Source organism: Falco peregrinus, chromosome Z (assembly GCF_023634155.1).
Source record: "Falco peregrinus isolate bFalPer1 chromosome Z, bFalPer1.pri, whole genome shotgun sequence".
NCBI classification, from domain to species: Eukaryota; Metazoa; Chordata; class Aves; order Falconiformes; family Falconidae; genus Falco; species Falco peregrinus.
This window is the reverse complement of record NC_073739.1, coordinates 73,449,404-73,476,931: the sequence shown is the minus strand read 5'-3', so window position 1 is coordinate 73,476,931 and position 27,528 is coordinate 73,449,404. Positions and strand designations below refer to the sequence as shown.

Genomic DNA, 27,528 nt, shown 5'->3' with positions numbered 1-27,528 from the left:
CGCAATTTGCTAACTCTGAAGGGAGTAATAACTTTCCATCAGTCACTAACATCACTAAAAATGCCACCACCTACATCATTCCTCTTTAGTGTAGTAATACCTTGTTAAACAAAGAACTTTGATGATTATAATACTGCATAAAGTTTAAATAAAAATAAAAATAAAAAAGAAAAAGAAACATGCTCAGCAATAATCAACCTGTTTCTCCTGTTTACATGGCACTCGTGGAATTTAAATAAATAACACTTCTTTAAGAAAGTCAGATTCAGCTTTCCTAGCAAGGAGACACAGGTGAGTGATACCCACAGCCAGCTCCTTCAAGAAGTGTCGTGCTGCTCTTCTGCACTGTGTCTGACCCATCATCACTCCATGACCTGAGGACATATAGGCACTGGACCTACACCAGGCAGGTGACAAAACAGGACAATCTGTCCAGGGCTGCCCAATCTGTTATGGCTCCAGCCATCTGCCCCTGTGTCCTCTAGAGGCTGACCACATCCGTAGGACACCCAGCAGAAGGGCTCCATGCCCATACCTCTCCTACCCATTATCCAGTGCATTGGCTTAGCCCCTTGGAACAGGGAGGGTTTGCATGGTGGGACGGAGCTGGAGGTGGTGCCATGGAGCCCAGGGTACATGAGCACACTTCTGCCAATTCTGCTGCAGAGGTGGTAACCCCCAGGAAAGTGGCAGAGGCATGAGACACTCATGCCAACTTCCCCACTGTTACAGAAATAGATCAGGAGATCTCCTAAAATGCAGGTGTGGACAGCACACTCACAGGCAAGGTGGGGCTGCCTTGGCACACTTGGCAGGTGAGGAATAAACTTGCAAGCAGTGACTTTGCTTGCCCAATCTAGCCTGGTGCTACAGGAGCTAATGCAGTATTTTCATTTCACTGACCATGTGCAGGTACACTAAGTACCTCACACCGCAAATCACAGCACTCACACCCATCTGTATCAACCTGGAATGGTTTTTCACCCAGCCAGAGAATAATTGGGCAGACAGAAATTGAGCCAGGACTACTATCCAGTGTGCTGTCCTGCCCCAACACCTTGAAGAGCCAAGGGGAAAGGGCTCTGCCACTGCTACCATAGCAGCAATATGGAAATACTCCAGGAATTTTTGAAACAGTCTTCCCAGAAGACAAGCTGACATTGCCTTTCAGCCTACTATAAACCTAGACAGAATTATGTCCCTTCTGAGCACCCCAATGGAGAAACCTATTGAAGGACTCTCAAAGCACCCTGGAGCAGACCAGATGAACATGGGGTTGGAGCTACCAGCCACCTCCCTGAGAGGCAAAACCAAGTGCTCCAAACTGAAAGCATCCTCAAGGTCCCAAACTATCATCCATCAACATCACCTCTGTCATCACGTAGAACGTTAGGCAAGGATGTTTTGGATGCTGAAAATAGATCAGGTTTTGACTAAGAGATGTCCTAAATTTTGGCCTAAATTGGATGCAGAATATTCTAAAACAGGATCTTATGAACAACACTGGCCCCACACCACCAAAACTCTGCCTTCGTAATGGCCAAAAAAAAATCTCAACTAAGGAAAATGGAGTACTTGTTTCTCATTAGCAGCAGTTACAGCTCACTGGTCTAATATCAGAGCTTTCCAAAAGGAAGAAGCCCAAAATGAAGTCTTCGAAGATAGGATAAAAAGAGCAGATATCCAAACGTTTTGGACTCTGTTGGTTATTATCTTTCATCTTTTCATTAATAATAAGGTAATATTATTGCTGGCCATTGCAAGCAGTTCCCTTGGATTTTAGAAACAGTGACATCTGGCAAAGGGGAAACCAAACAAACCGCTTTTTGCCACAAAACCTCTCAAATTTGGGGGTGCCACTGACTGACACCGCCACAGTACCAATATTTATACAGTCATTGAATTACAGATTTGAAATTACAGAGGGTTGTTATCATGCCTGCAAAACCACAGCCAGGTTGCCCTGCCCAGCACCCCCAGATCAAGGAGTCAATACTTTTATTCTGCCAAGTGGCAGAATCGGGACTGTCAGTCACCCCAAACCACTGATGCATTCACTGCCTGTTGGGAGCTGAGGCCATGCAGTTTTGCAGGATTATAACTTGCAAGCATCACCCCCCGAGGCCATTGTGGCTTCACAAGCCCGACAGCTAAATCAGCAGATAAATAACCAGTAATTCTTCCCATCAATGCTATATTCTCACTGGGTGAATCTGTAAAGATTCAATTCTTCTTTGTTTGGTTTTCTTTTTTCAGGATACAGCTTATTTCTGTTAAAACTTGTTATTTCCCCGTTGCAAATCTCACTTGCTGGAGCACTTTCTCAGCTGGTCTAAAATGGCTTATTACTCCCAATGCTCATAAAACATGCTGGATTACCCAGATCAACAGAATTTCCTTTTAAAGAAGAGTGACTTCACTAGCGTTTTGTTTCCAAAACAGTCCCTCCCCAGGATGAACCCCCCTTTGGCAACAGGGGGAGGATTTCATGCCCTCGGGTATGTTGCAACTCCAGATATGAATGGACATTTGCTTCCTCATCTTTAGCAGAGGATGGCTTTGCAAAGGGAAACGTGAACAACTCTGCTGGCCCACAAAGAGCAAAGCTGGGCCACTGACTCATTTTACAGCATGCAGCAGCTGAAATAAAAAAGCAAGAATCATCTGTATCATTGCAAGAACCTTCATTTGAGATTTGATCTCTTAAAGGTTTCAAGTTTTCTGGGACAGGAGACAGAAAAAGAGCAAACACAACAAAATCAAAGGGAATTTATTAAAATTAAGTTTTTCCAGTCTGGAAAACTTTGAAAAAGTCTCAGACAACAAAATCTTCCCTCAACTCAAATGACTCAACAAAAAGAAGATGGGGGAAAAAACCTTTCAGTGTTGCTCATTCTGTGTTCATTTTTACTTAAGAAAACAGTTTTATCTAAACCCAGGAAGACTCCTGTTTTAGTGGAGACCCTCTGATGCTTATAACGTACTGTTCGTCAACACAACAACCCCTCAAAACTTTCCAGTGGATATGCAAGTAGCAGACTGAGGTTTTTTTGGTTTTTTATCCCACGTATTTTATGCAGACCTTAAGAAAAAAACCAGAGGTCTGTCAGGGACTGGAAATCAGAGGCCAAAACCTCTGCTCTCAGACGTAAACCAGTGCCACCTATGACCCGTGCCACATGCCACAAGAGGCAGCTGCTAGCCGCTGCTCTTCCACCCTTACCTTGCACCAGTCACGTCCACGCCAACCATCAACTGGCCGTTCAGAGAAAGGATCTCATCCTTCAGGCGCACTCTCCCGCACTTTCCGGCTGGGCTGTTTTTCTTCAAGTCTGTCACCCAGATGCACCCAACGTCGAGCACTGGCCCCTTAGGCCCCTTCCTCTTCTTCCCTCCCCGACGCTTCTCCCCATAGTCCCCCAGAGCAGGGATGTTCCCAAAGCTCAACCCAAGAACCTCAGTTTTCCGCATCTCCTGGGCCAGGTACACGGTGCAGATCTCTGTATCTGACGTCCCACAGCTCCCTGGCTGCAGTTTGCTCTCGTCCACAGAGAAGTTGAGCTGGATGTATTCGCTCAGCTTCTGGACAGCCGAGCGGCAGAGCTGCTGCTCGGCCCCCTCAGCCCCCTCCCGACGGCTGTTCTGCAGCCACTGGCACAGGAGGGGGAGGAAGACCCCGGCGTTGTCCTGCGTGATAGGCATCGCTGTCCCTGTGCATCCCCTCACAGCAGCAGCCCTGGCCCCAGACGGCTCCCTGGACCTTGGCTCCACCACCTGCCACAGCCCCCCACAGCCCCTGGGGCCACACTGGAGTGGGGCTGTGGACCCAAAGCAAGCCCCATCTAATCTCACGGGGACGTTTTTGGGGATCCAACTGACCACAAGCACAGTCGAGGCAGGCTGTATGGTGCAAAGACGCTGCAGCTGGCCTCACGGAGAGGCTGGCGGATGAAGCAGTGGGGGGCGTCTGTGCCTGTCCGGGTAGACTTGCTGTCGGGACTCCTGCTCCGCCGCAAACAGTGTCTCCTTCCCCCCGCAGTCACCACGCCGTCCGGTCCTGTAAGGGGGAAACGCCATGGTTAGAAGTGCCACAAGCACTGCAGGGGTCCCGCAGCCCCAGCCCAGCACCGCGCCCGGGGCAGGAGCCCACGGCCGCAGCCGGGCTCCTCCTGCGATTTACCGCTTGAGGGCACCAGCTGCTCTCCTCGGCGAGGGAGCGGACAGGTCACCGTTAGCCTCTGACCTCCGCGGTGAAACCGGGAGCTGGGGAGCCCTGGGGATGCTCCTGCCACAGCTCCAGTCCTGACACCGAAGCAAAAGACACTCCGACCACACCCACTCCAAGGGCCACCGAAGGGGCACGGCATGTCACCGGGGTCACGGGTGACCGAGGCGGGTTGATGTTGCTCTGCCCTACTCCATGCCGGTGTTTTTGGGCTGAGCTAGGCTTAACCCGGCCACTTCTCTGATTTAGCTCCCCACCAAGCTGCAGGAGGGACGGGCAGGCAGTGGGATCCCTCCTCTGCCTGGCAGGACTAACCCTACCCGCAGGTAAAGCATCTCGGGGGGTGGCTGCCCAGCTTCCTGGGACAAAAGCCGAGCAGGTGAATTCCCCAGTTTCTTGCAATTCAGAGAGGCAGGCACACAGGCAGCCAAGAGGCAGTGAGAGCTGGGGGTTAGCAAGCAAGAGGGCAAGAAAGGATTTTTTCCTAGGATCATTAGGATCTATGAAAAAAGGAAAATCCCCGATGTGAGTCAAGTGTGGTTGACCAGTCCCTTTCTGAGAGCTATTTTCTAGCTGTGCACCGGGAAGGTAGAAGATGGCAACAGCTTCGAGCTTGCAGCTTGAACGTCTGCTCCTGCAGACATGGATGCAAGTGTTGGGTTAGGCAGAAGAGCCTGTAGCAAGAGCCCGTGACCCCAAGAGCTAAGTATGAGGGGAGACTCTTGCAAAATGCTGCCCAAAAGGTGGATCCAAAGTGTTCTGACACCCCCCTGGCTGCATGACACTACCTACCTGGACAGGAGTGAGCCCAAGGAAGCTCAGGTAGGGACGGGGAAAACTCATCAGGGCCATACGTGATGCTCCTAGGAGGACCTCAGCATTTTCACTAACAGGATGATGTTACACCAGCAGCTCAACAGGCGTGGACATCAGCTCAGGAAAGGAGGAATTGGCCCATTGCTTAGTGAGAGGGACTCCTGAGTTAGGCTCAGAGTAGGAGGTGTAGGGGACAAAACCAGAGGAAAGAATAAAGACAGAATCAGCCTGGGCACAGATCTAAAAAGAAGGGGTGATAATACAGTCACAGATTGACCAGGAAATAGGGTTAAATTATCTGAATATCTTAGATATCTAATGCAACACCGGTGAATACATTGCTTTTAACACAGAACTTAGGTCTTACTTAAGACCTCAGATTTAATTTAAGACAAAAGTGATGATTTAACTGACTTACTACAACTGGAACTTGTTGTAGTAAGACACAGATCTGGAATACTGATATAAAGATGCATAGCTTATATATGGACCAGCAGAGAAAAAGTAGAGGCAGCATCTCTTGGTATACCAAGCATAAGGTATATACTTGCTCTGAGCTCCAGAACACAGAGGGAGGAATAACTGCTGAATTCTCTGGATAACAATAAAATTGGGAGGGGTGGGGGGGGTGGGGGGAATATGGGAGAAGGCATAATGAACTCCAAACAAAGAAGATTAAATGGATCAGGCTACCTGATAATAACTGACTCAATGGTAATGGGCGAGTACAAACATAGGTATCTGCTAGAAAAAGAAAGCAGCAGGATACAGATTCCTGGTGCCTTTGGAGCAATATTCTCACATAACTGACAGGTCAAGTCATAGGTAAGGAAATGCCTCCAGAGAGGGCTAAGAAGGTGGAAGGAAACTCATGTAAGAGTGCCTGTGAAATGATGAAATCTGCCATATGCAAGGGACTGGGAACAGCAAAACAGAAATGTCTGGCTTCAGTACATTTAAAAAAGAAAAGAAAAACCTGCTAGGCAAGAATTCATGCAGAAGACTTTAAAGAAAAAAGAAATCAAGGTGAGCTGTAGTTTCTCGAGGAAACAATATTCTGTGCTTAAAAGGCACAGGCACAATAAAACGTCAGTGCGGAAGAAGGATCAGAAGACTTGGCAGCATCACAAGCCTTTCGTTTACCTCAAAGACAAGAAGAAAGAAGACTAAGAGGTTACTGAGCAGGAGTTATAAATTACTGTGAACACACAGGCAGAAATATTAGAAACATCAGGCATAAAACTGAAATTAAACTTGCAGAAGATTAAAAAAAAAATTGTTACCCTTTATATGTGTATTAATACCAAGAAGTCAGTCTGGAAAAGTGTTACTCAAATAGAGAGAAAGTTATTGAAAAATGACACTGAACAGGGCAATGCGGGTTTGACTTTTGCTTTAGTCCTTGTTAAAATTGCCTGCTGCACACAGGGAATTAGTACTGTTAGTACTATAACACATTATCACTACAAAGGTATACTACCCTCTTCTTTGCCCATTCCAGGGTGAGATCAGTCCTCTGCCCAAGCCACATTTTTCCAAATCAGTAGGGTAGGAAAAATGACCTTCTAAATTCCCTACAAAACCAGCTGAAGCCATCCCATATACCTCCCTCCTGGTCAACTGAGAGCTCAGACAGGTAAGGTGCTGGAAGTCAGGACAAAGGCAAGCACAGTGCCTGTCTTCAAGAGAAGCAGTGAAAGGATGCTACATCAGTCAGCCTAGCTTCAATCCTCTAAAAAACTCTAAAACAAACACAGAAACAGTTTGCATGTATGTGGAAGATAAAAATATAAGCAGCAGCAGATACAGAAGTGACAATAAAAAAATCAAATCAAATTAATTTCTTTTCATAATGGAGAATTTGTTAGGTGTCATTTATCTGGGCTTTATTATAGCTTTTGATACCGTCTCCAACAACTTTCTCATAAATAAACTAGAGAAACACGATTAAATGAGACTACTATAAAGCCATACCCAGGGAGTAGTTATTAATGATATACTGTGAACACAGAAGGACACTGTGAGCAGAGCTCTGCTGGATCTATATAGTCTAGTTCTGCTCAGCACATTCATTAGTGACCTGGACGATGAAAGAGAGCACACTTATTAAATCTTGCAGATTACACGAAGCTGGGAGTGACTGCAGACATACTGGAGAACAGGATTAGCATCTAAAATCATCTTGGCAAAAATAAAATGAAATTGTCTAAAAATTAGGATAAAGTTCAGCAAGGACAAGTGCAGAGTGCTACAAAAGGAAAATTACATGTAGATAGAGTTGGCTAGGTGGCAAATCTTTGGGAAGAGATGCAGGGTTTGTAGTGAATCATTTGTGTCAATGAAGTCAAGCTGTTGTGGGAAAAAAATTGTCATTGCCCCAGGATGTGCCAAGAGGGTCAAAGCCTGCCAAGTGTATGAAGTAGCCATGTAGCCTCACACAGGGCTGGGAAGGTCTCAGCAGCAAAATTGCCCAGTTGGACCCAAGTTCTGACATGACTACAAGTCTAGAAAATGTGATTTATTGAGAAATATTCAAGAAATCAGGGCCTGCTAGTCTAAAAAGGACAAAGCCATGCAGGTGGTGTCTGAGAACACAAGCTAAAGTTCCTCATGTACTTACAAATGCCCCGCATTACCAGGAGGAAAAGAGTAGTCTATTCCCCTTGCCTGTGGTGGAGTTATGTATGTGAATCATGTTGGGGTAGGTTTAGGTTAGCAATTAGGTAACACTAACGACGATAAAGAATACCAGAGCACTGGAGGTAACTCTCAAGAGACGAGCCTCCATCACCCACGGTCTTCACACTGAATTAGACAAATACCTGCCTGGAGCAATAATTAGAGCCAATCTCTCTTGGGATGTGGAAGAGAGTAGATCTCTCCATTTTAATCCCTCTTACTTTTCTCCCTTCGGCATCATTTTCTGTCTTAGTGAGAGGTCATACAATGGGTAACATCCAGTGAGTTATGACAAAGACACCCTTGTCATTGCTTCAACAGCAAACATCAGTATAGCTCCCAGTAACCACACAGGGTTCAAAACCATTCAAGCTCTAGAGATGATCAGACCAGGTCACCCTTTAAGCCCCTTTTTGGCCTAATAATTTAAGGAGTTTTGCTCTTCGGTAGTTAATTTTGGCATTGGGTGGACATGTTACAGGCTGCCCTTTGCAAACTATCCCCAGAGCAAATGGGCTGCCCCAGTCTCCAGCCTGGAGAACTTGGGGCTTTTCCAAAACAGCTCACAGTTTTAGCTCCATGTTCTCCAAATCTCTGCATTGGCCAAGGGCACAACTTGATGCTGACCTCCACTTCAATCCTGCAGTTAGCTGGGTGGGATGGGGCATCCAGAGGCACATGCATCCCATGCAAAACTCATCCATAATGCATTCAGCGACATTGCTGGAGGACTGTCCCCCCCCATGCACACACAATCCTCCAGAGAGAGAAAATGATGACCCACTCCACCATGCTGGAGGCAGGCAGCCTTCAAAACTCCATTCCTTCTCTCTGCAGGAAAAACTGCGGGTTTAGATATGCTGCAGATTGTCTGTCTATACCTCTGAGCTCACTGCAGAGCCATGGCAGACATTTAAGATAATCATGTAGGTAATTATACAGTACTTTCAAGGGATTTGATTTTCTCAAACAAAACCTTCTGGCTTCAGAAAAAAGACTCCTGACAAACATAAATAGGAAATACTCCTTCCAGATGAAACAGGCAGCACAAAACTGAACTGAGCACCTCCCTGCTGAGAGGTGAGAAGAGCAGCTCAGGCTGTCCAATATCCATGGGAGCAAGAAATAAAAAGGTGGGAAATTGTTCATCAAGGGAAAAAATAGAACAACCTGATAAGAATTACAGACTCCACACTAAGAAGAAATTGACTGACTTGACTTCCATCAAAATGGACGTATGACCCATGGGTGAAAATTTACTGGAGTTACCACCACCTTGTTGTTCACATTCTGTAGGAGACAGACCTGCCAAACCATCCCACTGCCTTGCATGGAGTACAAGACTTGTGTCCACAAAACTCTGATTTTACGCCCACCCTGGCACTGACACTTGCTTGGAGTGAACCAGGCCAGCACTGGGAATGGGCAGCCCTGTGGGGACACAAGTCCCTTGTCCTGGGGACAGGAGTCCCTGTTCCTGGGGTCAACTTTCCACTAAAGTGGTTTTGTCCTTGTTGCTCTGGATCCCTCTGGGACTACTGAATCTCACTCTCTGCCCAGTGATTTAATCTCACAGCCTACCTAGGTCTCAGTAAGTGCGCTCTGTTGAGATCTTTTTTGTTTGCAGTTTAAGGGATAAGGTAACTGGAGTAAGATTTTGTAGATAGGATATTTGCAGGGTTGGACCATCTCAACTGGAAAGATACAGGGTCAGAAAAATTCTACTTAATTTTACTGCACTCAACATTGAAAGTGTTTTAGTCCTGATCAATTAGCAGGGTCATGATGGTGCAGAGAGCATGACCACACAGTTTGAGGAGGATCCTCAAAGGGGATGACCCCTTCATGGGCTTTCAGTTTAGAAAGACCCTCACCGTGCTGAGTATTTGTTTTAGGGCTTAGATTTACCCTCGTCTGCTGCAAGAGCCCACAGGTTGCACTCAGAGCCAACCCACAGCACCAGACAGGCACCCTCCTTTGCAGGAAGATGAAGCTTGTGGGTCAGATGCTTTCAGAGGATCAAAAAGATGCTGAGGCAAACACCTTGAAAAAACATGGTCCCTTCTCACCCAGCAATGCCAACAGCCCAGGTACCACTCCTCTCCATCCAACCACAGAAACAACCAGCCACTTTGCAGGGCTGCAGCCTGCACAGCCCAGGTACGTGCCTCTTCCCAAAGATGTACCACCACCCCCCTCAGTGAGTGGAGCAGCCTGCTCCCTCCCTCACCAGCCACCAGCCACAAGGATTCTGCTGGGCATCACCAAATCCAGTCCCCATCTATGACAGCAAGTCTTTCACCCTCTACTCAGTAAAAGTCAGCAAATTTTAACTTGAAAAGGATTTATGTCTAATTTATTTTGCTAGAAAGCTGTCCTACCACACTGCATAGTTGGAAATGGTCTGTATTTCAGCTTCAAGTATTCACAATGAGTTTAGACCCACAGATGTGTAGCTTCTACAGCTTTCTGTTCTTCTTGGTGTTTATCAGCTCTTCTCATCTTCATCCCTGAGTATTTACAGCAGAAAAATCAGCCTTTACCTGCCCTTCTTCCACCCAGCACTCTCACATAAGATGTGCTCTCAAAGGCTGAAATACCACCCACGTAAATGAACAGGATATCTTCTCCCTTCCTCAGTGAAAGTTTTTAGTTATAGCTCAGGAAGTAACACAATTTTTTTTTCATCTCCAGCCTTCTAGTTCAAAATACCAAGTTAAACAGAGGTGATATAGGTGAAGAAAGGTTGCTTCTTTTAGGCTTTCTTAAGGCAGAGCTATCTTAAATGATTGCTTACAGAAAAGAAAGAGTACTTTCTTTATAATGAGTTGAGGCTGGAACTATCAAAAAGCATATATGGATATTCAGGACATAAACACAACTTTTTTTTCTTTTTTTTTCTGACTAGCTGAGGTTTTTCTTCTTACGTGACCCTCAAAGGAGCGATGTAAAGAGCTCCAATAATCACTTTCTCGTAGGGGGAAAAGGAAATACAGAGGGTCATTAAAACATCCCATTACTGATTTTTAAAAGGTGATTTGTGTAAACGGCCAACATGTAGTCCTCCAGAATAACCCTTCTGGCATTTCCAGCCTAGCCTAAACCTCCAGAAAAACATACATGCCCTTATTCCAAAAATTCCTTTCATCTCTTGAGTGAGATCACTTTATAATTGCTTTAAATGTTATGTTTGACGGATACTGTTAATCTTTTATGTATAGATGAAGGTATCATACTTGTTTTCCTAAAGTCATCTGGGCATTTCAGCACCACAGAAATAAATCCACTACCAGCAAAAGATGTTAATTTACTAATTTCTACTCAAGTGTAGCATTCATTTATTCTACTTTTTAGTTAGCATCTGATAGCAAAAAAAGTAACAATGGGGGGAAAAAACACCTAGGAACTGAATTGAAGTTTTTCACTAGGAGACACAGTATTGCTGAACGATGGTTTTCCTGTAACAGTCCAAGCTCTGAAATCCTTCAGGACAGTAGCAAATCTGTTTTATTCTGGATTACCCAGTGGTACAAATCAGATCTGGGCACATGGTTATGTTTCTGCTGAATTAGCCAGAGTCACTACAGGTCAGCTTTACGCCAGCCATAGGAAGACTACTGATATTCAATCTGGCAATAAGAATATAAATCTTACACTGGCAGGCTTTGAGATATTTTGAACAAATTTGAATTGACAGTGAGTTTTGTACCAGTCAGCATTTTGTATCTTACGGCCTCAGTGCTTTCAATCCAGCTGTACAAGCCCTAAACCTGGATTTACTGCACAGTCAAACCACAGCCTCAACACAAGTAACCAAAAGGAATACAGGGACATGCAAACTGGGATTTCTGCTCCTTAACATCAGCTTAATCTGAGCTTGTCACCATGGGCTCCCTTTCTGGCCAAAGGAGAGGAATGTACACTCTTAGGAAATTATCTGACCTGTTGCAGATCTTGATTTTCAGACTAGATGCGCGACATCTATCAAGTGCACTTTCTGCTCCATTGCCTGAAAAATGTGTGACTAAGTCAAATGGAGATATCTGAATATGATCAGATGGATCCTACTTTAAAACATGTAGTTAACCAGACAAACTGGACACAGAAAAGATATCTAATACAGCATAACTAAATGAAGGCAGTGGCAAACTCTCTACCAACTCTTGCAGAAAGGTTCCCTGTACTGCTTTCTTAACTGCTTTGCTTTTCAGGTATGTTATGTAGACTACACCAAAAATCAAAAGACCTGTGCAAACATGGAGATTTCCTAAATCAAACCTAGTAACTGTCAGGATGTTTATAGTATCAACCCAGCAGGCCCTGAGAACAAAGGACAGTTCACCAACAGGACACTGAAATAGTCAAGCATAGAAATGCAAAATTTGTGCAGGAAATGTTACACAATAAAAGGGGCAGAACAGTGAGGTAAAAATCTAGCCTATACTTGGATTTGTTTTGAAAACCTCACTGCCAGTATAACAATGCACACAAACGGCTTTCCATAGGAAGTGTTTGTTTACCAGGTGCTCTCGCAGCATCCGAACACAGGGAGTTAGTAAAATCTTCAGTTAAGGAAATGAGATTGTTCCCATTTTCTAAAGAGGGAATAGAGCTACGAAAAGGTATGCATCCTATACAGCCTCATATGAAGTCTTCCATACGTGGCCCTGCAAGGCACCACATGAGGCACCGTGTCCTCAGGCTAAGCACCAACACTGGCAAAAGACACATGGCATGAGGATGAGCAGCCGTCCTTCCCTTTCACCTTTGCCATCCTACCCACCACCTGCAATGCTCTGCTGTGCAGGGAAGGCAGGGTGAGGCAGTGGGAAGGGAGCCAGGCTCCCCTAATTCCTCCTACCCTCGCCCCGAGTCATCTGAGCACAAGGTGACAGCTGTGCGACACCAGATGGCTTTCAGTCCAGGAGCAGTTGGTTTAACACCACTGTGAAGTCTACAGAGGCTTCCACTGCTGGCATTACCTCAAAGGCCATTGGGTCTGTCCTCTTCAGCAGCACCGCTCAGAAGAAGCTGCTTCAGTTCTCACAAAACCAACCACTGCCCCTTGGTAGGAGCTGCTTATTACTCCTGGAGCCCTCAAGCCATCCACTGCCTCCTCTATCTTTATTTCTATGTCCATACAACATAAGTGAGCTCATGCAAAGAGATGCATCTCCAAAACATATTGTGTGACATGATACTATAATTCATGGTGCGTGATATCCTGGAAAGTAGTTCCACTGGACCAGGAACACAATGGGATTTTACTGTTATCACTAAATACTATTCACCTATTCACTATAAACAGGTGAATGCTGAAAAAACACCTGCTGTACATTATCGGTTTACAGTAAAACGTGGAAGCGTGGTGTTGCACAAAGGCCCCAGCTCCCGCACCAAGGTCAGGCAGTGCGAGCCCTTCCCTCACTGCATGCCACTGCAGTCTTGCCTACATTCAAGTGGCTGTCATCCTCTGGGGACAGCAAAGGGATGGCTTTCAGGACAGTGAGGCAATCACGCAGGTGGCTTTGGTCTGAAAGCAGGGAAAGACAAAGCCAGTTGTGTTGCACATGGTAAGAAAATGCTGAGCCAGGGCCATGGTGATGCAGCTTCGCAGTTTTAGGTCTTTTGTGCATTAAACAACTAGGCTGTTTGACCTGCTCTGCTTGGTAAGGAAACCTTCCAAGCGTACTTTTCAACCTGCCAAAGCTGCTGTGGTGTGAGAGAAGATTCAGGGACAGACACAGTGAGCTTTTAAAATAGACAGACTGCCTGGCTTTAACCAATGGACTGTATTTTCCGCCATCGTTCAGATGAATTAAAAAGAAGACGGCAGGGAAGGAAGCATCCATCTGGCCATCCATTATTAATGAGAGGATCAAATCTAAAACCCTATCTGATGCTGATACAGAAGCCTTTTTGTACGATGAAATTATTCTCTTTAGTCCTGACCCTCTTTTTACACAAACTGTCTCCAGCAGCCAGCCTCTTCTTCAAGTTCAGGTCAGGTGGAACGCAGGAAAAGCTTTGCAATTTCTAAATGACTTTTTAAAGCTTTCCAATATTCTTTTACGTGTAATGTACTTTTAGTACTGAAGGAAGATAGACTTGCCTTTTTGCATTTATTTAGACCAGAATGAAATTACTGTTTTACAGACAAGACTTAAAATCAGCTAATTCTCACATGATCTAATGTCCCAGACTGTATCAAAGCAAATGTCTATAGCTGTCAGATAGTTAAAAATACCTACCTATGAGCCCTTAAAGGCTACTCAACTTTGTAGCAGAACAGAAAAGGCTTGCTTAGGGAAACAAGGTATTGCAAGCTTGTTGAATGACAGGAGAGCTATGTTTAAAGTGTTTCTTGAAGAACGGCGCCCATGCAATTCTGCAGTCATTCGGCATCCTCTGTACACCACCATGCCTAATCATCCTTTGGATCTCTTCCACTTGCTGAACAGTTCAGAGCTGGTGCTGGGAAGCACCACTGTGAATGTTCAGGTTATTCAGAATTTGTTTCTGACATCATTTATAGAAGCAAAAACCTGGAGTAACATAATTAAAGTCAACAATGCTTTTCTGGATTTACTTTACAGTTATGTAATCACAGTGGAATCTAATTTTAAGTATGCAAATTCCTAGAAACATCTCCTTACCAAGTTTCAAAATAGCACAGGTGTCTCGCACACACATATGCACACAGAGAACTAGGCAAAATGACAAGCATGTAAGTAACAGACTTAACATTTACATTTAGGCACCTAAACAAATGACCCAGTTTTCAAAAGCCTTCACTAATGTCACCTACTCCTGTATGACCTTGGAATAAGCATTCGTCTACCTACACCTTGATAGCCTCAACTGCAAATTTCTCAGTTGCAAAGCTTTCTGAAGAAAAGGACTGAGCATCCACATAACATTCTGAACACTCCTATAGGAATTTACTGCACACTCCAGTTCTTTTTGAGAACAACGGTTACATAAAATAAGAGAAAAAAAGAAGGCTTTGTAGATCTGTAATTACTTTTAAATGCTTCCACTTTTCTCAAGACCTTCTTGTGGGAAAGACCTCTGCAATAATTATTCATAAAACAAGAAAATGCAAATAATATGTTAAGTTTGGACCGCATTGTCTGCAGGAGTCATGAATCCAGAATTAGAAACAAACCACAAATGTCTGATGTTCTAAGACTGCAACTCTATATTAAAAAAACAAATGCGCTTAACAAATTGTTTAAATTAAATTTTGATACACACAAGAAAACATACAGCTTAAAACTGTGCCAACTGAATACAGTTGGAAGATGGACTGATGTGATTTTACTGTGTTCTGGAAAGGTCACAATTTAAAAAAAGAAAGAAGGAAAAAAGAAGCTGTTTTCTATTATCTCTTAACTCTGCATTAAGACAAGCAAAACTATTATTATTACCAGATTTAACAAGACATATTTCCATATCACTATTCCTAAAACCCATTAATCAACTCTGATTTGACCTGAGCATTGGAAATAATTATCAGCCTACTGTGATTGCTCCCAAGCAACTGTGCCAAGCAGAGCTTAAGAAGGGACTTTCAGAGATCCTTCCTATCTCAGTTTTCCCAGATCTCATAACACTGCTCACTTACTTATCCAATGGCCTCCTCCACTTCCCAGTATACTGCATCTCCTTTAAACCTAATGGTGTTCAGATAACAATTAACATCTCTATCACCAATATCTACCTGGAGGCAGCAGCTGCATTTGCCTTCAACACTACATAGGCACACTTCACTCATTCTCCATGAAGGGTCAATTTAGCTGTGTGAAGCACTTTGACACGTTGTCAGAGCTCAGCTTCCCTCCCTACAGCCCTGACAGGCAAGCAAGAGCACACGTGAAGCCAGCTACCCATCACTATCTTAGGGAGTGCATCTCTGAAACCAGGACATCACCTCAACCACAGTCAGCAGTATGGTGCACTTGAAATGCAGAATTTCCACAGCTGGATGGTCAGTCTCTGCACTCTTAAGTTTTAGTTTAGCTCCTGTTCCTGCTCTCAAGTCAATGCAGATGTTTTTTGTGGCGACAAGGGCTCATCTGTGACCTCTGAAGGACACAAGCCACTGAACCATAACCCTGCTATTCCTGCCTCTGTCCTCTTAACCTCCAGCTGAACTACAGCAGCCTCCCAAAGCATGCACGCCAAACTGCATTTTTCTTTCCCAAATTGAAGGTTAACCCTGCTAGTAGAAGCTCATTGGAAGCAACGAGCTGTCACCTCTCAGAGACAAGATGCTGCTGATGCTGATGCTGACCACAGCATCCATTCCCTTCTGTGGCCAGACCTCTCGGGGCAGCAATTCTGGAGCCTCAAACCACCGCAGTCAGGGGGAGTGAACACACTGTGTTCGGCTGCCTTAACAACACCAAGGACGTAAGCAGCGCTCACCAAGAAAGCCAGCGTGATACCAGCCTAAGCCTCCTTTGATGTTCCTCAGGCAATGTGCAATCGTGCTTTTGGAGGTGGCCAAATTTTATGGCTGCTTTTGAGGTTTCACACAACCAAACTGAGGATGGTCCTCTGGTTCCAGCAACAGCTGAACAGGGTAAAACACTGCAGCCTTTGGCCCAGTTCCTCGCAGGTTTTTTGGCTGATTGAAAATTATCTATTAAAAAAAGAGGAGTGATTGCAGGCTAGAGATAGAGCAAGTTCAGCTTCTGGGAATGTAAGGGGTTTTCCTATGTTTTTGGCAATTATTAAGTATTTTCTGACAAGACTGTAGGACCTACACCCAACCAGCAGAGCATGTGCTCCCAGGATAACTTCAGGAGGTGCTATCCCCCTGGAAGTCTCCTCACAAGCTTCAGCAGGGGCCAGATGCCACAACCCAGATACACACTGTGCAGACATCGACATCACTCTTCAAGGACCCCTGTACCACTGTGGACTGGTTAGGAGACTAATTTTTTAAATATTCACACTATATATGATCCCTCTAAACCTTCACACAGTCTGGGGCAAAGGTTTCAAGTACAGAAGTCACTGTCTTAGTAGTTCTCATGTATCTCTTTGGTGCTTTAAAAGGCTTCAGTGCTGAATTGTGCACCAATTAAAAATACATAAATAAATGTTATGTCTATAAATAATGATCTAATCACATGGGACAGATCTATCTATAATGATCTAATAACGTGCTTTATCTAATCACACGGTTTTATGCAGTCATTGTCTCTGCAAAGACAGGAAGCAAAGCCTGGAAAGCAAAGACTTGTCTTTGGGTGTTTTAAATATTCAAGTTTCTGAGCCAGTGCTCTCATTGGGCTGAAAGAACAAATGAGCGAGTCCATTCAGAGCAAACACACATAATAATCTTTACCATCCCATACACCACTGGTATATTAACCATACACTGAATTTACAGAAGCAACATACACACTTTCTTGTACTACGCTGTTCAGATGTGTATAACAGCAAATCATATTTAAAAGAAGCCAGGCAGGCTTTCAGGCACAGGCCAAAGATTTAAGAACATGCAACAAGCTGACTCCCCCACACAAACTCTCATCATAATCATTCTCTTTAATGGGATATAATCACTAAAACAAAAAGACACAAAACAGAACCACCACACTCCCTTGTTTTTCCCCAAAACCTTCTACTGTTAAGTCAGCCTCATTTAAACCAAATAGACTTTTTAACACTAAAAAAAGTGCTAGTGCAATCTTGGACTCAAATATTACAAATTAAATATATGGGTTTGGTTTTTTCAAGAAAAAATCAAGAGCCGTGTAGGCAAAAATCTGGTTATTGAACCCTGAAGTACTAATCCTTCAAACACTTAAGCAGCTATGCGATATTGCCTGTATCAACAGATTTACAATACATCTCTTTTGTCATGTGCTTAGAAATACTCTGGGGATCAGGAGCTTAAATATGTATGTGTTTTTACCAGAATATTCCCAAAGACTGTATGGTATATATTCACTATTCAACATGTATTTCAGCACTAGAAAATCCAGCCCACCTCTTCATATCTGAAAACCCTTTTCTTAAACACTTGCAGCTTGAAAGTCATCACAACATCCCAAGCAAGACATTAAGGCGCTGCCAAAGCGAGGGATTTGATAGCCATACCACTGCACTACTTATCTAAGCAAAAAAATCTGACTCAGTGCAGCGATGATTAATGTTTCATTATAAGCAACCCGCAGGCAGGGAAGAGCCAGCACCAACAAGGAAAACAACACAGAGAAGGAAACACTCTGAAACTGCTGGAAGAACTGCTCTTCCCAAGCAGGAAAGCTCATGAGGAGTTGTCAGCAAGCATTGAAACCCAGCAGCCAGAGCATGATGAAGTGTTGTTCTTTCCACCCAGCATCAGACGGAGCAGGTATATGCCCTTCCCTGCTTTGCTAGCCCCATGTTCTCCTGTTCTGGCAAAAAGTGAGCACAGACCTGAATAAAGAGCGGCTCTTTTCAAATAGTTGCTAGCATAGTCCAGTATGTGCAGGGTGGGTGAGGAAATGAGGAGCAGGGTGTCACACACAGCTTTAAAAATGCTGCATAAAACCTAAACAGCCCCCTCCTTCAAAACGAAAAAAGGAGAACAGGTGACAAACTCAGAAACAACCATCTGCATGTTGATGGCAGCGGGGGGCAGAAGTAGATTTGCTCCACTGAGCCTGATCCACCCTTGGAGGTGCAGATGGAAGGCATAAGTAGCCTCTGTTCCTCTCTTGATTATTTGGTCATCTTCAAAGATCTTCTTATACTGGCTCAAAACCCAGTGGAAACCCCAACATGTGGAGGGAATTCCCCAGGGAGGAGAGGTGAGAGCACTGTGGAGTCCCCGCACCATCCCTGCTCTCCCAGGTGCCCCAAGCAAACCAGCCGCTGCTGGAGATCAGCCTGTCTCCGAGCTCCAGCCAGGCGCTAAAGCAGGACTGTAACACCTCAAACTCAAACTAATGATGTGGTGGCACCAAGAAACCATGTGGCAGCAGCTTCAAAATGAGCTGGGCTGACCCCTTCAACACCAACCTCTGGTGGACAGGTCTTCTTCTGTCTGTCTTCAACTACTTTTCTTCCATTAATTCTACCAGCAAATGCCAGGCTCCCTTCAGGTTACTGCATTACTTCATATTTTGTCTGACAACTGACGATACCCAGGGCAGGAGCCGTCCTGCAGCTGCGCTGCGTGGAGAGGGACAGAGACATGTCACAATCCAAACCTCACCCCTGAAATGATTTCGTAGGGAAAGATGTTGAATGACACTGCAAAAGTCAAATCAGAAATCCTGTTTAGAAATTGCAATCAGACCAGAACTCTTACTACCTGGAAAAGGGAATTCTCCTTTAATTCCCTTCTTTATTTTTATTTTTACCAGAGCCAGAAGAGCTCTTGCATGAACTTCTGTTGTTGCAAAGCATAGAAACTCAATTATCTTCCTATCATCTGGAAAACAGCAATACAATGATCTTGTAACTCTGGGTTTTATCAGGTGAACTGATTTGGTATCATAGCATCTATTTCACATATTATAGCACAATAGTTTCTAACTTCGATTTCACTTTGTTCTGTCCCATGACAAAACACTGGGCAAGTTTGTGTATGTCAGCATAGCACTTTGTTTCTAAAAGCTAATTAAAAATACATTCTTTTAAAAAGGAAATATATGGAAGTGACTTTGGAGGCCTAGATTTTAAGCTTCTTTCAGTTTTTTGAGATCTGTTTGCTGAGTGCATATAATTTCTCTCTTGAATTATTTAAATGTCCCAGTGCTTTTCTCAGAAAAGGAGAACTGAAGCCAGATACCCTGCCTTAAGATGGAAAACACTGAAAATACAATAAAGTAGAATTAGTCAAAAAAATGGAAATCTTATCTACTGGGAAAACCCAGGATTTTAAAGAAACACACTCAATGCAAAATCAGACTAAAACACCTGTACAGCTCTGAACATTCCAGAGAACTATGCTAAGAAATCTCCAAATATCTCCTTCTCTTTTGCTCTTTTCCCTGCCTTCAGCCTTGAAAAGCTGAAGAGTTTGGGTGCCCAATACGGTTTGTGCAGAGAAGGCAGATGATCAAACACCCAACCTGCATTGCAGGAGGCAAGACAGAACAGGAGGTGTTGCCTGTTGTGAGGAACCCCACATGAGTTGCCACTGCAGGCTTTTCTGCAAGGAACAGCTATTTCACAGACTCTCTGTTCTCCACTGACAGAGCACACTGCTACAAATTTCTTACCACTTCTACAAAAAGCTTGCAAGTGCAAACTGTAACAGGAATCCAGTAAGGAAAGAAGCAGAATTAAAACATGATTTCTTAAAACCATAATCTGCCAAGATTATTTTGGATTACTTTTATTGAAATAGGCTCGATACACTAGGTAATAATATTAAAAAAAAAAAATAAGCCCTTGATTAACCCATCTCAGCTACTCATCCCCAGGATTTACAGCCTTGCAGCCCTATGAAGTCTTGGGGACAGGCAGGTTGCTCATGACTTCTCCTGCATCGAAACACTGTATTTGTAAATTTGCATCTTAAAATTGCTCATCTTTCATTAAACATTAATTTTATTTAAAAAAAAATAAAAAAGATGCAAGCAAGCTTTCTGGACTGTCAGATGAGAGGGATAAAAATAAAGCAGACCAGCTTCCAAAGCAGAAATACAACACTTGGAGCGGAAGAGGAAAAAAAAATGCCAAAAATAAGGTTGCCCGGATACATTATGTTGCAGTTCATAATTTTTAAGATGGAAGGAGATGTGCAAGGTTTAGGTTTAGCTTCATTATCCACATGGCCACAGCTCATTAAGCACCAGCCCACTCCATGGGCCCTAACCAGCCCTTGGTGGAGGGTTGCAGAAGCACAGACACCTTCCCAACCTGCCAACCACCCTGAGACCTCAAGTCAGGAACTCAGGACCCCAAACTAGGGACAACAGCGTGGCCACAGCCAAAAGCGGCTACAGTGCATTCAGGCAAAATCACTGTGATGCACCTTAATGGAGATCAAGTGAATGGGCACCAGTCTGCTGCTGCTTCAGACACCTTGGGAGCATGAGCTTCAATGCTAATCTTTACATTTAATGCAGTAAAGGCTTTGGAGAGCAGAAATTTATTTAAAAGACCAGACAGAAATCCAGCCAGGCTGCCCTTTCCAAACAGCATGCAGTGAATCAAGAGAAGGACCATGCCCTCAGAGAGGGGTTTTGCCTTCTCCAGCAAACAAGTCCCAGCCAACCCACAACCACACCAGACACCACCTCCCCGGCCATCTCCCCGCTCCCCTTCCCTCCTGACCCTCTCTTCCTACTGTCATTACTTTGGGATGTTGCAATCAAAACCTACCCTGCTCCAAACACTTTCTATACCTGAAAAGCCCCACCAGTGTGAAATGCAGCAGCGGTTCTGGAGACTGAAGGCAGTATTTTCAGCCCCCTCAAAAGGGCATTTAGAAACCGAGCCCCTCACTTTAAAAGCAACGATTTCTAAAAACCATAAGCAGCCTCAGCAAACCTAAGGCTTATTTTCTGAGTCACTAGACTAGAAAAAAACCTCAAATGGCACTGGGAAGCAAATTTTTTAGTTTTTTTCTTGAAAGCCACACAAAACGTTAATTGCCATGAGGATGGTGAGAAAGTAGAAATCCAAAATGTGACAGTCTAGCTACAAAAAAGTTCAGAGCCCAGCAGGTCACCATGGGTCGGCAAGCTCCTTGCTGCAGCTTTGGGGATGCACAGTGTCCTCATGTGCTCTGTGTTCCCAAGGATGCAGATGGTATCTGGGATGAGGCTGGTCCCCTTCCACTGCTCCCAGGGATGGAGGGCTGCTGGGTGCAGACAGCCAGGCTGGAGACCCGGCCACAGAAGTGTTAGTGTTTCTGAAAAGGAAGGTGCAGGATCACACTCCAGCAGTGAGTGGGACAGGACCCATCCAACAGACTGGTTTTGACCTCTCTTTGGTCGTCAGAGGCCATCACTAAGCCCGTTATCACAGCTCAGCTGACCTGCATGAATTGTCATCCAATGCAAACTCCACTGTGTGCCTGAGCCTGAGTTTCCCCTCCAAACATATTATGATGGCTCTCTCTCAAGTCACCTCTAATTTTCATTGCCTGCTGCAAACCAGGTTTCATGCAGTGCTGTGAACCGTCTGTTGGGGATATTAGGTTTCAAGGTCTTGCTAATCGGCTTTCCATTGAATAATCAGTGAAAAAAACATCTTCCTTAGTTTTACTTACATGTGTACCACTCCTTGAACAAGACTGACTGAACAACGCAAGGAAACCTCCCATGTACAGATCCGTGCAAACATGCACAACCAGGTACTAAAGAGTGTGATACCTCAGGAGTCATCCCTGTTCTGAAGAGACATCTTGGGCACTAACAAACAGAAAATCTTCCTGAAGCACCGAATACAAAGCTTTTGTTCACACTCTAGGGAACTATAAAGTCTTTCAAAGCTAAAGAATATTTTTAACATCATGGAAAAAGGTTACTTCTCAAAGCTTATGACCTGCTTAGGGTCAGGGTGTTTCAGCAGAGTTGTGTATGTGTTACAATGATTACCATGCACCTTCCAAGCACATTTCTTGGACTTACATTCAGCAGGAAAATATAAAATTAATCCCAAGACCTGCCAGCTTTAGACTTCCCATTCTCTGAAAAGCCCTTAGGCAGGGAACTTGCTGCTAAGAAACCCAAAGGTCTGGAAAAAAATCAAAGAGACTTTTTGCAGCCATGGGGATCTAGACCTTATTCTGCTCTGGTTGTACATAATTTTTTAATGTCAAATATTCTTTGCATTAACATGCTTTTCTGTCTTGGGCAAGGACAAAGGGAGGTAAGACTTCTCCTTTCTTGATTTTAACCTTGCATAACTGTCTTCAAACATTGACTGCCCTCTTTCTGTCAGACAAAGCACACTAACCTAGTTTGGAAGGTACCTCAACAGGCCTCTGCTCCATCTCCCTGCTTGAAATAGGGTTGAACAGAGCCAGCACATCCATGCAGAGTCCTCCACAATAAGATTTTTAAAATTTCCACGGATGTGGATTTTCCAGCCTCTCTAGGTAACCTTTCCTAGTGACTCCCATTCTTACGGTCAGAATTTTCTTCTCTAATGTCTGAATTATTCCTCCTTTGCTGCAAGTCTATGTCCATGGGCCATTTTCTACCTGGTGTTAGAAGGGGAAGGTGTATGAGAGCTTGCATCTTCCTCATCTTCAAAATTCTTGGAAAATCACAGACACAGAGCAAAGGACAGAAAGGACCAAAAGACACAGACTGGGCAGAATTCCTGTGTTAGTTTTATTCTCACATTAGATAAATTTGTCATTTTTATTTTATTCTAAATGCTAATGTGTGGCAACACCAGCTGCCAGTTTAGAGAGACATACTTGGGATGCCAAGATTTATGTCACTAAGATTCATATCCCTTACTTAATTTTTATGATAGTCACCAACACTTCCAGAAAGACAGATCTACTTGGCACTCTTCAAAAAACACTTACCTGATGAACGATGCTACCTCAAATCATGAGCATCCCAAACTCAAAGCTCTTTGTCTAATGAAAACTATTACTGCTTTTTAATAAGTTCTTCAGCATTTAAAAATAGCACTCCTAATTTCCTGCTCCAGTGAGCACCACCTTGACTTCAAGTCAAATTATTCACAACCTCTTCTTCACCAGCCCTAGGGGATACAAGTCTTGCATTTTGGGGCTAAGTACTTCTCTCAACAGCTGTGAGAAGCTCTCTGATGCAGGGAAGAGCAACTCACTCCTAACAGTATCAGACATTGAAGCTAAGCCACCCTTTTTTCCCTATTATTTTAACTCAAATGTTGTAGGGTAACAAGGAGCAACACCGGCAGGATTTCTTTGAAGCAATTTACATTCAACTGCATTATATTGTAGCAGAGCAATAGTATTAATTCAAGAGTCCACCAAAGAGATTAGTATTACCACGCTGCAAGATTTAGTAGCTTTAGTTTGTTCTAATTCTCACCAGACACATTTCTCCCAGGAAAACACCAGAGGCAAAATACTCACCTACAATACAAAACCAAGTAGCTGTGTGTCATACTATGCCACAGTGTCATGAGCCTTAGCACTAATATTTAAAGCAGCTGTTTCATCCGCAAAACTAGTACATGGGTCCTGCACAAAGCCCTGCAGAAAGCATCAGATCTCCTTGCATAGGCATCACCCTAAGAACCAGGCACACACATTCTCCAAGAACTATCAGAGCCTTCACATGGGTTGAAACTTCACCCTTCACCCCGGCCTTAGCAGCATCAGGACCCATTGCACCCAGATGGCACAAACATCACTAAGACCCATGATCTTTCATTTCTCTTGCCTTACTTTTTTTCAGAAGTTGTCACTAAACACTTCTTCCATTGCTTCTTGAATTTTTTCAGACCTCCAAACCCACTATATTTCACGATACATCTTTGTAAATTACTTTTCAGGTTACCTTATTCTTTCTTGTTGACACTTAATGCATTTCAAATATTATTACAGGTAATTGAATCTCTTAAAAAGTCTGGCCCTTTCCCAAACTGTCTGGCTTCCTGGAAACCTGACATTCACCAAATGCTTTTACAAATCTCCCTGTTAATCGTTTCATTAAAATGCATCCTTCTGTGATTACATTTTTGTTTGTAAGCCACAAAAAAAACCCCAATGCACCCTAGTGTGACCTACTTTTGTGTAAAACTAGAAAAAATGTTTTTAACAAACATGGGAAATAAATTCTGCACAGTATCTGCCTTTTTAAATTCAAACTTTTTCTAAGGACTTGAGGGAAAACTTTTGCTGACAAAATGCTGTAACTGAGGGCTTAGCCAAATGATAATGTAAATATTGAACACCAAGAAAGCTCCCCAGCTTTGTCCTAATGATCTTCTTCTATTATTTTTGATTCCGCAACCTATCCAACAGGAGAAAAAACATCCAAGCACAAGCTGCACTCATTTTTGGATTCAGTTATCCAACATCTCTGATAAGACTTTGTGCTCTGATGTGATGTATTTGTGAAACAAATACTAGCAAATTCTTTCTCTAAAAAAGCTTTGTTTGGGCTATTGACCCATTTAGTTCATGCAAACTGCTTTTTTCTGAGCACCCGAGTTGTGCATCTTTAAGAAAATAATAAAATCTAAATCCAATCCCTAGTTTGCCATGTCAGTAAAACTCAAGACTCAAAGCAAACAATCTGTTGCACCTGCAAAGGTGAAACAACATCCAGAGGACACTGTAGCAAAAGAGCACATGAACATGGTGGGAACACATAAAACATGGAAAGGTTCCTTTGCAGTATTTCATGCTGACCCTCAAAATACATTTAAAAGTCCATTAGAAGCTTTTATTCCAAAAGTTTTTTTTAAAAATTGCTCCATCATGTCAAAAGGCAGTGTTTATCCAAAGCTTCCAGCAAACTTTGTAACTTAGTTCTCCTTAATTTTCCCATTTGCAAATGGAGACAGTCTTCACTCCACATGTGCACACGACCTTCCTGTGCTAAAGACAAAAGTGATGCAAGTGTGAAATGAGTTTCTATAAAATAAAGAGAACACCAGCATGCAATGCCTAGGACATAGCAGGTCCTGCCTTGAATCTCCTGTGTTACAAACCTTCACTGGGGATTACTTTTCCTCTTTGCTATAAAGCTGGACACAGACTGCTGGGAAAAAAAAAAAAAAAGACTGTTGCTGTTTGCCTTCAGATTTTTCTGCAGAATACCTTTTTCTTTGTAGATAGATGGATTTGGGAATGCAGAAATTTTAGTCTATATTCTACAAATAGTATGAAAAAACAGCCTCAGGCAGGTAGTTAAAAAACAAGTTTTGACAGTGTGCCTAAATATATATAGGCTTTTATATATAGATATATATAGATATGAGAGGAAACCACACACAGGACAACATAGTCTCCTAGAGAACTAACTGTAAAAAGAACTAATGGTTCCAAAATAAGGCTAAAATTGTATGTGTAAGACTTTTTTTTTTTTTTTAATAGCACCGCTTGGGAAATCTAATAATAATTTTAGGTATGTGAATCCCTTAAGTAAACAGCATATTCCCTAACTTTTTAGGCTAACACTTCCTTGGCCTTATTATATACACAGAAGAATCTGGACTTTGGCCACAGAGCACTTTTGTACAGCCTTTAACCAGTGCTTTCTGAAATCAATAGCATCCATACGCTCCAGTGCACTAAGCTTGCTCCTCTGGGATCAGGGAAGAGAACCAGTTTAATACACACTTAATTCAATTAAGAGCTGCACAGCAACAGCCTCTAGTAAATTTTAACCTCTCCTCCATGCATCATTTACTAACCTGTCATTAATTAAACACAGTTATTAAACGATGCGTGTTTATAATTACTGTATTTTCCATGAATGAACAAAAGCTATTTATGGGATCCAACCAAACAGCACTTGTTCATTCACAGTGCAGGACTGAATGTGGATGCCCGAAGCCAGCTGGCATTTCGACAGCACAAACAGCAGTCAATAGACACACAGAGGCAGATCAGTACAAATACCTTCTGCCCAGAAGAAAACACCATACTGGAATATTTAAAATTCCTGCTTTGAACATTTACTGCAGAAAAACGCACCACTGCCAGGTGCCTGGATACCCAGTGCATGCATTAATAAGCCCAATTCACGGGTATAACCCTTCTGCAGATCTAACAGGTTGCAATCCGTTGTCTTTATAGGTGTATTTGAAATAGCTTGGCACAAAGTGCCATTAGATATTAGGAAATATTAAATACTAGTGAGGCCACCACTGTGAAACGTGTCTCTCGCTACACCAACCTCTGGAAAGAATCTGCTTTGGGTGGTGAGCAATGGAAAGCCGTGGCCACAGACGGTTGATTGAACTCCTCCACGTAACCGGTGGCAGGATGTCATGAAACACCCGAACCTGTGCAAGTGAACGGGGATACAGGACGTGCAGCCCAAACCCTCTCACTAAATCACATTCTGCACCTTCAGCTAAAGATTAAGATTTTTCAGATGAAGCAGCACATCACTTGCCATGTAGGTTTGACATTGCATGCATTCTAAGGCAGCTGCAAAGCTCAGATTATCCACACGTCTATCAGCATGCATTATCAAATTTAAACAAACTAGTCAAGTGACAGCAAAGCCAGAGAAATCAAGGATCAAACATATGGAAACTCACATACGGATCTGCAATAAACAAAAAAATATTTTTTTTAAAAAAAAGGGCAGGATGGGGGGTGTCTATCTTTGTCAAAATAAAATGCTCAAAAGTTTTATGCATGTAGTTTTTCCACTCGTGTAAACACATGACCCCAAAATCCCACATTGCTTCTGTCTGGGAATGTTTTTAGCATAAGCAGAACAATGGGAAAGGAAGACTGGGTTTAGGCTTAGTTCACAAAATCAGCAAGAAAATTGCCAGTCCTTTACCTAGAAGTGCAGTGAATAGGGCCGTTCTCCAGAAGCAATACGACATATTTGTCATACCGGTTTCAAGTCCCTCACGGGGAGGAGGACTGCACCCTGATCACCTGCCTTTTGGATAGATCCCACTAACGTCTTCCATTTCATATCAGAGCCTTTCAGTATTTGGCATGGCTGATTCTGCAAAGCACGTGAAGGCAAGGCCCAGCTGGCCTGCAGGTCCCTGCTGCACTGAATGCTGAGGCATGGGATAGAAAAGTAGAGAACCTTCAACACTGAAAGGACCATCATAATTCTGCCTACTTGGGTGATGACGTCCTTCTCCCCCGAAGTGGAAGAGGCCTTACATGGAGAGGAGGAAATAAGGTGAATGGT

At 43.5% G+C, this 27,528-nt stretch overlaps 1 protein-coding gene across 3 annotated transcripts in view; it reads right to left on the bottom strand.

Annotated features, from left to right (window-relative positions):
* PDZD2 (PDZ domain containing 2) overlaps positions 1-27,528 on the bottom strand; it is a 204,902-nt gene that overhangs the window by 138,656 nt on the left and 38,718 nt on the right. For all 3 annotated transcript variants that reach the window (XM_055790933.1, XM_055790934.1, XM_055790935.1), the window contains exon 2: positions 3,224-4,057. In XM_055790933.1, the coding sequence (XP_055646908.1) occupies positions 3,224-3,702 (479 nt within the window). In that variant the 5' untranslated portion in view covers positions 3,703-4,057. The remainder of the gene's footprint in view (positions 1-3,223; positions 4,058-27,528) is intronic.